This window comes from Otolemur garnettii, unplaced genomic scaffold, assembly GCF_000181295.1.
Source record: "Otolemur garnettii isolate 467f Iridium unplaced genomic scaffold, OtoGar3 scaffold00076, whole genome shotgun sequence".
Taxonomy (NCBI): Eukaryota; Metazoa; Chordata; class Mammalia; order Primates; family Galagidae; genus Otolemur; species Otolemur garnettii.
In genome coordinates this window covers 4,771,230-4,781,449 of record NW_003852471.1, presented here as the reverse complement: position 1 = coordinate 4,781,449, position 10,220 = coordinate 4,771,230, and the positions used below count along the sequence as shown (strand labels likewise).

Below are 10,220 nucleotides of genomic sequence, written 5' to 3'. Positions count from 1 at the left end.
GAGCCTCTCCTATCTTTTTATATTAAATTTAAAAAGCCAGAGGAGAGGAATAAAGGAGCAGGGAGTGTTCATTGTAAACCCAAACCTTCTATTTAGCACTGCCCACCTTTCCAGTCTGTCGGAATCAGTTTGTCCCATCTCGCTGCCAGCGAGACTCTTTGGCCTGTCCAGAGGGATTGATGGCCAAAGACAGAACGTTCCCTTTGATCCAGCGCAAGGCCTTGGCCGCCTCAGTGAATCTTCATCACCACCCAGATCCCTGACTTCTGCGCTCTACCAGTCTCCCCATCCTAAAAGCCAGCAGGATCATACAGATGGAGAATGAAAGTTCTCTGCGGGAGAACCCTGCTCTTCAGCACCGTCCCCGGCCCGTGTCCAGAGTGCTCCTTTGGCACAGACACTTGAGCGTTGCTCCTTCAGCTTCTTCTTTGCTCCCTTTGCTCCCACTCTAGCTCCCTGCTTCTCTCTAAATTTCATATGTTCAGGCAGTCCTCGAGTTACAAACATCTGACTGACATACAACTTGCACTTACAAACGAAGGCTATTACAGATAGGTAATAAGTAAAGGCACCCGTTCCCACTTACATGCAGATTCAACTTCAGAACAAACCTACAGAACTGATCTCTTTTGTAACCCGGGGACTGCCTGTGCCAAACAGCATCAGGCCACCCCCACCTGCACTGGGCCAGGAGGAGCAGCTAGTGCCTCGTCAGGCATCTGGTACACCTCAGGAGGTTTGGGGGCTGCAGGGGGTGCAGGCTGTTGCCAAGGTGGTTCTGTTCACTTATTCCACAAACAGTCCAGGTACCTATGGGCACCAAGCACTGGGCCAGGATGGGGGAGCAGTGACTTGCCATACAGATCCCCGCCTGCCAAGCAACAGGGGTTTATTCCAGAACAGCATTGCCAAATTTAACAAATAAAAATACAAGACTCTCCATTGAATTTCAGATAAAGAACAAATAATTTCTTAGTATTTTCTGTATTCAAGTATAATAATTTTAGTATTGTAAAAGGCATATTTAGCATGTCCCACTAGGGACATACCTACGCTAAATATCTATAATTGGTCTGAAATTAAGAATTGGCTGAGTGTCCTATATTTTACTGACCTTTTAGCCTAGAGCAGTTTTTTTCAACCTTTTTTATCTCACGGCACACTTGAACCCATAGTTAAATTACTGTGACACTTAAATTATATTGATCAAACAAAAAGTAAAAAAAAAAAAAAAAAGAATATACTTATGCTTTGAACGTTTTTGGAAAATAATTTGATTAATGGTCTTTAAAAATTTCCATGGCACACCTAAGATCCTCTCACAGCACACCAGTGAGCCACAGCACACAGGTTGAAAATCACTGGGAGAGGCATCACCCCTGCCCCTCCCCGGGGTCAGTGGCTATGTAGGGATCACTCTGTAACTTCTCTCATGCTCAAAGTCTCCTCCGGAGGGCGCTGTCAAACAACCCGACAGTGCAGGAAGGCTGCCCCCAGCTACTCCAGCTCAGCCTCATTCAGTCACTGCAGACACAGGCAAGGGAAGGGGGCTGAGTGACCACCCCCCTCCTAAAGCCTCATAGTAAGAAAATCTGGCATCGGTCATCTGCCTGTTAAGTGCTAGGAATGTGATTCACACTGATTCTGTCATTTAATCTTTCCAACAATCCCTGAGTTATATACAGTTATTTTCCCTGTTTTGTAGATGTTGAAACTGATATAAAGGCTATACCAAGCTGAAACTGATATAAAGAGTATAACAATGAAAGATCTCCATAAGTAAAAAAGTTTTTAAAATCAGAAATGGATTTAATAAAACTATATCTCTATCCTACAAACATATGAAATTTGAAGTTTTTAGAAGAAAATGTGACTATTACTACTTTTGTTATAACCCAGAGTTTTGTACAGTAAGGGAAAAAATAGTATATTTGTGAGAAATTGTTCCTCTAACAATTCATGTGTTTTGAGATTTAAAATTTATACAGCTGAGCACATTGGCTTTTGCCTATAGCCCCAACTCCACAGAAGGCTGAGATGTGAGAAATCTCTTGAGCTAAGAAATTCAAGTCCATCTTGGACAAGACAGTAGGGTCCTATCCTTAAAAAATAAAATGAAATAGGCCCGGCACTTGTGGCTTAAGGGGCTAGGGCACCAGCCACATACACCTGAGCTGGCAGGTTCGAATCCAGCCTGGGCCCTCCAAACAATAATGAAAACTGCAACCAAAAAATAGCCAGGCATTGTGGCCGGCACCTGTGGTCCCAGCTACTTGGGAGGCTGAGGCAGAAGAGTCGTTTGAGCCCAGGAGTTGGAGGTTGCTGTGAGCTGTGACTCCCCAGCGCTCTACCCAGGGTGACAGCTTGAGGCTCTGTCTCAAAACAAACAAAACAAAGGGGCAGTGCCTGTGGCTCAAAGGAGTAGAGTGCCAGCCCCATATACTGGAGGTGGCAGGTTCAAACCCGGCCCCAGCCCAAAAAACTGCAAAAAAAGTAATAATAAAATAAATAATAAATAAAATGAAATGAAGATTTTTAAAATTGTGTAATGCTCAATATCTTAGACATGCATCTTAGACTATGCTTTTCGCTTTATGAACTTCTTAAGTTGTAATGATCCCAGCTATAGAAATTGTAAAAGTACAGTCGTCTTTTTCCACAGCCATAAAATGCAAGTGGCAAAACAGGTTATCTTCTATTTCTGAAATGTGATTAGGGTCCAGGGAACCAGAGAAATACTTTAGTCTGGTGACAGTACAAGGACTGTCATGGTTAGAGAACAATACTCCACCAAATTTCTTATGTTAAGAACGTTTTATTGGATCTTTTAAAATCAACCTTGGAAATCGTGGTTTGTAAAATACCATCCAGTGACAGCATTATCTTGGTTTCATTTGTAATAGCAGTGAACATCTAGAATCTTCTGGCTAAAAAATGTCAAAACCCTCCATCTATTTATGTGTAGCCAGTATCACATGTATGTCAGAAAAAAATCATTTTCAGGATTAGCCTTTATTCCCATGTCCTAGTTCTTGTAATGGACTTGGTGTTTCATTCAAGCATAGTATTAGGTAGATAAATGAACCTTATGTAAAGCCATAGAAAATCTATATGAATTATGTGAGTAAACTTTTTTTAGTTTTAATTTTAAACATGAGTAAGCAGCAGTTTATTAGGCAATAAACTATTTCCTTATTACCCAATAGATATCAAGTCTCCTTCCCACTTTGAACCATCCAGCAGAGCTGTCCCTGGGCTGGACTTACAGGGGGGTTCTGACCAGTTATCATTCTGTAACCACAAACCCTCCCTCAAGGCCAGCACTGCTCTCTGCACTGGGCAGAAAAACTTCAGTATCCAACCTTGCCCCTTCACCTTCACCAATACCCACCGTGTCAGGATGGGTAGAATGTAACTGAAAAAAAGTGATCACCAGCCCTTCTGCATTGGGTCTCCCTGATAAAGAGTGATGTTTTCTTTTGAAAAAATGTGGTTTTCTCTCACTCTCACCCTGGTATTATTCCAGTTCCCTTTGGCCCTTCCAGTCATGTGTTTGAAAAAGGTAGGATTTTTCTGTAAGTGTGGGGCCCTTTCCTCAACATCTAAGAAAAATAAATACACACAGACAAAGCAACAGAATCATTAAACCATCTTGGTGAATGTATTTCTAGGAATTACCCTGTGGAATAATGAAAAGATAAATAAATATTTTACCTCTGTCCCCCATTCCTGGCACCCAACCCCTGAACCTTTGGAATCTGCTGAGTGATGAGTGTCTTTGTAGCTAACAAGATGCCTAGTGGCTGGGCGCCAGCTCATTGCTTCAGGATAGACTCTGTTGGCTGGAAAGACCAAGGCTTTATTACAGGGTTGCTAATTTCAGACTTACCTTATCCCCTAACCCCCTTACCCCCAGCCTCTGAGAAGGGGAGAAGGGCTAAAGGCTGAGTTAAGCATCCATGGCTATGATTTAATCAATCTTGCCTGCATAAATGAGACTTCCATGAAAACCTGCAAAAGATGGGATGTGGGGGAGTTTCTGGGCGAGTGGCGTACCCCAAGAGGGTACAGAAGCTTTGTGTCCCTTCCCCTATACCTTGCCTATGTGTATTTTCTCAGGCTTTTCTGAGTTATAGCCTTTATAATAAACCAGCAATAATGAGCTGAAGAGTTTTCCTGAATCCTGTGAGTTGTTCTAGGGAACTACTGAATGCAAGTGAGAGTCTCATAACTTTATTACCACATTGAACACATGTATAAGTAAGCTGGGCACCTTAGCTTTCAGCATCTGAATTGGGCACAGTCTATGGAGTCTGAAACTAATTCTGGGCAGTGACTGCCAAGACTGAATTGAATTGTAGGACACCCATTTGGTATCCAAAGAGTTGGAGGATTAGTTGATGTGAGGGGAAAATAAAACTGGACATTTGATGTCAGGAGTGTAGTGAATAAAAACAGTTCATTTTACTCTTGTTTTTATAAGGAAAGAATTGATTCTAACACCACATTTTATAATCGATAGTTCTAGGACAGCTAGCATAGAAGACACAGACTGGGCTCAGGTGCAGACTACTTTTCTGTACACTCGGTGAGCGTCAGAGAAATATTTCTGCGGCTCATCTGCAGTCTCTTAGCTACAGCCACAGCACCGTTAGTCCTCAGAAAAGTTCCAAAATTATGCATGTATGGCCTCTGCCTTAAAAGAGGTAATTTTTATGGCCCATGGAGTAGCTTATGAACTCTGCTATAAAAGATATTTGGAATTATTGATGTCATTTGCAGAAAACCTCCTTCATCCAGTATCTTAAAATTTAGAAAGATTATTTCTTGCTTTGAAGGTGAACGTTGTACCAATTTCTATAAAATTAGCAAAACTGGCTCAGTGCCTGTGGCTCAAGTGGCTAAGGCACCAGCTACATACACCTAAGGTGGTGGGTTCGAATCCAGGCCAGGCCTGACAAACAACAATGATGGCTGCAACAAAAAAAAAGTAGCCAGGTGTTGTGGCGGGTGCCTGTGGTCCCAGCTACTTTGGAGGCAGAGGCAGGAGACTCGCTTGAGCCCAGGAGTTGGAGGTTGCTATGAGCTGTGATGCCACAGCACTCTACCCAGGGGGACAGCTTGAGGCTCTGTCTCAAAAAAAAAAAAAAAAATTAGCAAAACCATGAGTTTACACAGTCTATATGACATGTTTTTGTTCTATCAATCTTAGTACGAATGTATCGGCACATGTAAATTTTCTAGAAAATGTCTGGTATGAGTTTTATGTGGAAACCATAATTTTTGGAGAGGTTCTACATAAAAATATGGTAGATGACCATTAAAACTGCTTTTTATTCTTTGAACACATAAAAGGTATTTTTTATTATTAATTTTTTTTTTTTTGAGACAGAGTCTCACTTTGTCACCCTGGGTGGAGTACCATGGTGTCATATCTCACAGCAACCTCAAACTCTTGGGCTCAAGAGATCCTCTTGCCTCAGCCCCTGGGACTATAGGCACCCACCACAAAACTCAGCTATTTTTTTTTTTTTTAAGAAAGATAGGGTCTTGCTCTTGCTCAGGCTGGTCTTGAACTCCTGAGCTCAGGCAATCCACCTGCCTTGGCCTCCCAGAGTGCTAGGATTATAGATGCGAGCCACTGCACTCAGCCATTAAAAGGTATTTTTAACACAAAGTTGACATAAACACTATAGTTTCTAAATTTCTGGGAAAAAAAAAATATAGAAGCAGTTTCAAAGACCCATACCCACAGTAAATATTCGATACATATTTGTTAAGTGACTAATGAAAATAAAAGTTACTAGGCAAAGTTTTCAGTTCAGAATAAGGGGCAGTTAATTATTCAGAGAATAATACTCCTCTGAAGGGTATGTATGACCAGCGCCTAATACAATGATTTCTATTCCTGTAGGAGAAAAATCAGTGCTGAAGTTGAATTTCCTGAGAGAATGGAAGAAACCAAGCTCGTGGTGGCTGAAAAAGAAGACCACGAAAAGCTCCAAGTTAAAATCCAGGCTTTTGAAGACAAAATAAACGCTGACAGCAATATCCCTGGCTCTGTTAGAAGATATAGTTTGGGCCAAGTTTCTAAGGAAGAAAGAAAAAACATTAGATTTGACAGGTATACGCCTGGTTTGGTTATTTCTTTAAAGTACACACTTGGTGTTCGTTTATAGGTTTTGTTATCCCGGTGTTACGAAGGGCTTTTACCTACAGCCACCCAAAGTTCTGTCCTTTCAGGAATGAAAGATTAGCCACAATATTCTCATTATCCAAACAAGCTCACTATTTTAAATTGGGACTGCAAATGGAAAAGCAACCAATGCCTTACTTTTTTTAAATACTTTTTAAAATATGGATTTGCTAATAGAAAGAATGGCTTCTCCTGATTTCTGATGAAAATCAGAAGCAAAAGGAGAAAAAGGCTAGGTCTGCCATTTTCCAGCCAGTTGGCCATGCACTTGATTTTTACATCTTTGTTTTGGGAGATGACCCGTTTGGTTTATTACCTAATTCATTGGTCCTCTATGTTTTATCAAGCCTGTTAACAGTTTCACACTCCAGCAGAAGTAACTCTGTATCCCAGTGGTGTTGTTATTTCTTTTCCTTGTCCGTGAATGGTAACTTCTCTAACTTTCCCTTTGTTTGTACTCTAGGTCCAAAAGTTTGGCTTTGCACACCGTGCTCTCCAAGGGTGTGAGTTCAGATGACGGGGAAGATGGAGAGAGCGGGGAGGTACCAGCCAGCATCTCTCTTTCAGAAATGGATCCACTTAGACAAAGAAGTAGTAACAAGTTGCCCTTTAAGACAGACACTGACAGACCACAGCTGGGAAATTCTTCAGTGTCACACCCAAATATTTCACATATAGAATCAGAGAATTTGCCAGAAGCTGTTAAAGAAAACTTCCGAGAAGAAACTCCAGTGTCACCTGCAAGTCCTGCAGAATACCAAGATAAGCTCTACCTGCACTTAAAAGAAAACCTCAGTAAAGTGAAGGCGTACGCCACGGAAATCGGAAAGAAGATTCCAGTCCCTGATCAGTGTACCATTGAAGGTAAGTACCTTGAACTTCCCAACCCTGAGAAATTTCAAAAGTCACTGCAAAAAAAAAAAAAAAAGTCAAGAGCAGCACAAGGCCTTAGATATCACCAAAAAAATCATAGTAAAGTATTAAATAATGACAGATCAGTTACAACAACGTCTTACTGAGCCATACTGGAGCCTGAGGCAAAAGGAATTATTAGTAATATCAATCCTAATTACAGTTTTGATATTTTATTTATCCTAGATTTTTTAGTAATAATTTTAATTTTTAAAAGCCTTTGTCTTGATACTAATTTTTTCCTGGCATTCCGTGACATTTTGTGTCCTCATTCTTCCTAGCCCCAGGAAAGGTAATGGGTAGTAGGGGCAGGTTCACTTTTCTGGTAGTTGATTGAACTGTTTGGATGGCTCAAAGATACTGTCAGGCTCATGAGATCTTTCCTACAACTGTTTTTAGATAGTAGCCAGGTATATCCCTTGAGATTTATATGATGGTCCTGGCATTCTGGTAGGACACATCATCCCTCATGGGTTACAGTGCTCATTGAAAAAATTTTCTTGGCCTCCAGCAAGAAACATCGTCAAAGGGTAGTGAATCAATTCACAGTCACCCACCCACCCACTGCCTATCAGGTTTAGAGGCAGGAGGGTCTTGATTTCCACACTCTACTTTCTATCCCTTCTCCTGCTTCGCATCAGAGCAGAGGAGCATTGACAAGCTGACAGAGACAAAGGTGAGGGAAGCATTTGCTAGTAACATATTCTTACTTAGCGTGTCTGTGTAGAACCTGACACTCTCAAAGGTGTTTACATTAACTTGATGAGCTTGCCTAAAACTCTTTATAAAGTGGCGACAATAAAAGTTACATTGTTTATATTTAAATATGAGTTTTAGATAATGACAACAGGGCTAGGAAATAGCTAAAATCAGTAAAGCTCTAAGTAAGTACTTTACATTGGCCCACTTTGCCCATCATCTGTGCAGCTCATGTACAAGGTGAGAAATTTGGGGTCAGAGAGGTTAAGTCTGTCTTGGTCTAACAGAGGAAAGCTATAGCAAAGATAAAGTTAAAATAGTAGGTTTTTTTTTAAAGTTTGACTTCAAGCATCATCTGCTATACAGTGAGTTTTAATCTTGTAGAAGTGTGGGGTGAGTCCTGCAGAGTTACTTTGAGCATTTAATTGTCAAAACACATGCTATTCCTTATTGCCTTAAATTATTTGGGGGTGTTAAAATTACATAATGTCTCTGATTTATGATGGCATGACATGATTTTTTGACCTCACAAAGGTGTAAAAGTGATACATGTTGGGTGGAAATCATACTTTGAAGTTTGAATTTTGATTCAAAATTCTCTATAATAAATTTATTATAAAATAGACTGTGTATTAGGTGATTTCTCCCAACTAGAGGCTAATGTAAGTGTTCTCAGGACATTTAAAGCAGGCTAGACTCAGATGAGCTGTTGGGCAGGTTAAGTGCATTAAATGCATTTTTAACATATGTTTTCAACTTACAATGGATTTATCAGAACGTGACCCCATTGTAAGTTGAGGAGCGTCTGTAGTGTCAGAGTTAATGAGGTGATTTGGGCTTTTTCCCAAAATATTGAATAAATCCATTCTCTTTACTTTAAGAAAAAGTAGAGTATTTTCTTTGGATATTGATGTTTCATACCAGAGATGGCTTAAAAACTGAGTATGTATTTTTTTAAGTTGACGTTTTGGAATTCATTTATACTTTTGTAATTTCCTGGGCAATTCTTTGCATAGAGATATGTGTGAGGGATAGAAGATTTATGTGACTCACAGTTAATGCATCTACTGAGAAAGGACTCAAGCTGGTTGCAGGGGAAATGTTGTTAATATTTCTGAAATAGTGTAAACCATTCAGTGAAGCACCAGCAGTCATCTGGCTGAAACAATTTTGCTTGTTGTCATAAGATCATTTGGCATGAAAATATTTCTTTTCCTTTCTTAAAATTCTTATTGAAAAAAGATTTAGGTTTAATTGTGTAATGTTTAATGTGTTACTGATATATAAGAAGCATATTGGATTTTTCTTGATGATTTATTCATAGTAATTAAGAAACAAAGACGGCTTGGCACCGGTGCTAGAGCACCGGCCACATACACTGGAACTGGTGGGTTCGAACCTGGCCCCAGCCCGCTAAAACAACAATGACAACGGCAACAAAAAATATAGCCAGGCGTTGTGGCAGATGCCTGTAGTCCCCCCTACTCAGGAGGCTGAGGCAAGAGAATCACTAAAGCCCAAGAGTATGAGGTTGCTGTGAGCTGTGATGCCACAGCACTCTACCAAGGGCAACATAGTGAGACTCTGTTCCCACCCCCCCAAAAAAAGAAACAAAGAAAAGAAGCATAAAAATCACTTTTAAAGAATTTAAAGAGGCAAATATCCAGTAAGAAACAACAGCAACAAATGTTAGGAATAACTATGGACGGCTGTTACCAAGTCCATTCTATAATAACATGACCTAACAACCCTTAAAAGAAATTCTTTTGGTATTAGGTTGGTTCCTAAGGAAAACTTGATATTTGACTGTTTTGACCTACAGAAATATCAAGTTCAAATGGTGCAGCCTAATACTTCAGTAATAAACTATGTTGAAAGAATCGGAACCCTACTTGTCACTGTCTGGCAGAAGTCCGTATGAGCTGAATCAAGGTCACAAATGGCCTTCTTCACCCCGGTCAGCCATCTATTAGTGCATGACATTGATCACACTGGGGACAAGCCAGGGAGCGTAATGGAGTGTAAATCTCTCAGTGCACGTCTGTCATCAGGTCTGGAAAAGATGTCAAACCCCAGGTCTCACTGAGGTGGAGTCAGCCGCGTGGTTTTGGATATGAAAGTGCCTTTTATCCCCAGGTTGGAATTTCACTCCTGAGCCTTGTAGGCCTCTAGTGTGTGTGCAGGTTTATTAAACCACTGAAAGTTCCTTAAGCAGAGTGGTGGTCTAATATCAGTGCCTGTCTGCATTTATATATAAGGCAGAAAGAATTCAGTTCATCTGCCAAAGGAAATTTTAAAAATCGGAATCATTGTTATTCATTTATGTGAATTAAAATGATTAGAGGTTCAAAAAAAATGATATTGAAATAAATCCTTGAAAATCTGGCCCATCACTGGAGTTCTACAAAGGATA

At 40.4% G+C, this 10,220-nt stretch overlaps 1 protein-coding gene across 2 annotated transcripts in view; it reads left to right on the top strand.

The window, feature by feature from the left end:
- VEPH1 (ventricular zone expressed PH domain containing 1) overlaps positions 1-10,220 on the top strand; it is a 203,951-nt gene that overhangs the window by 110,571 nt on the left and 83,160 nt on the right. For both annotated transcript variants that reach the window (XM_003794136.1, XM_012807816.1), the window contains 2 exons: positions 5,915-6,124; positions 6,660-7,060. In XM_003794136.1, coding sequence (XP_003794184.1) covers positions 5,915-6,124; positions 6,660-7,060 — 611 coding nt within the window. The remainder of the gene's footprint in view (positions 1-5,914; positions 6,125-6,659; positions 7,061-10,220) is intronic.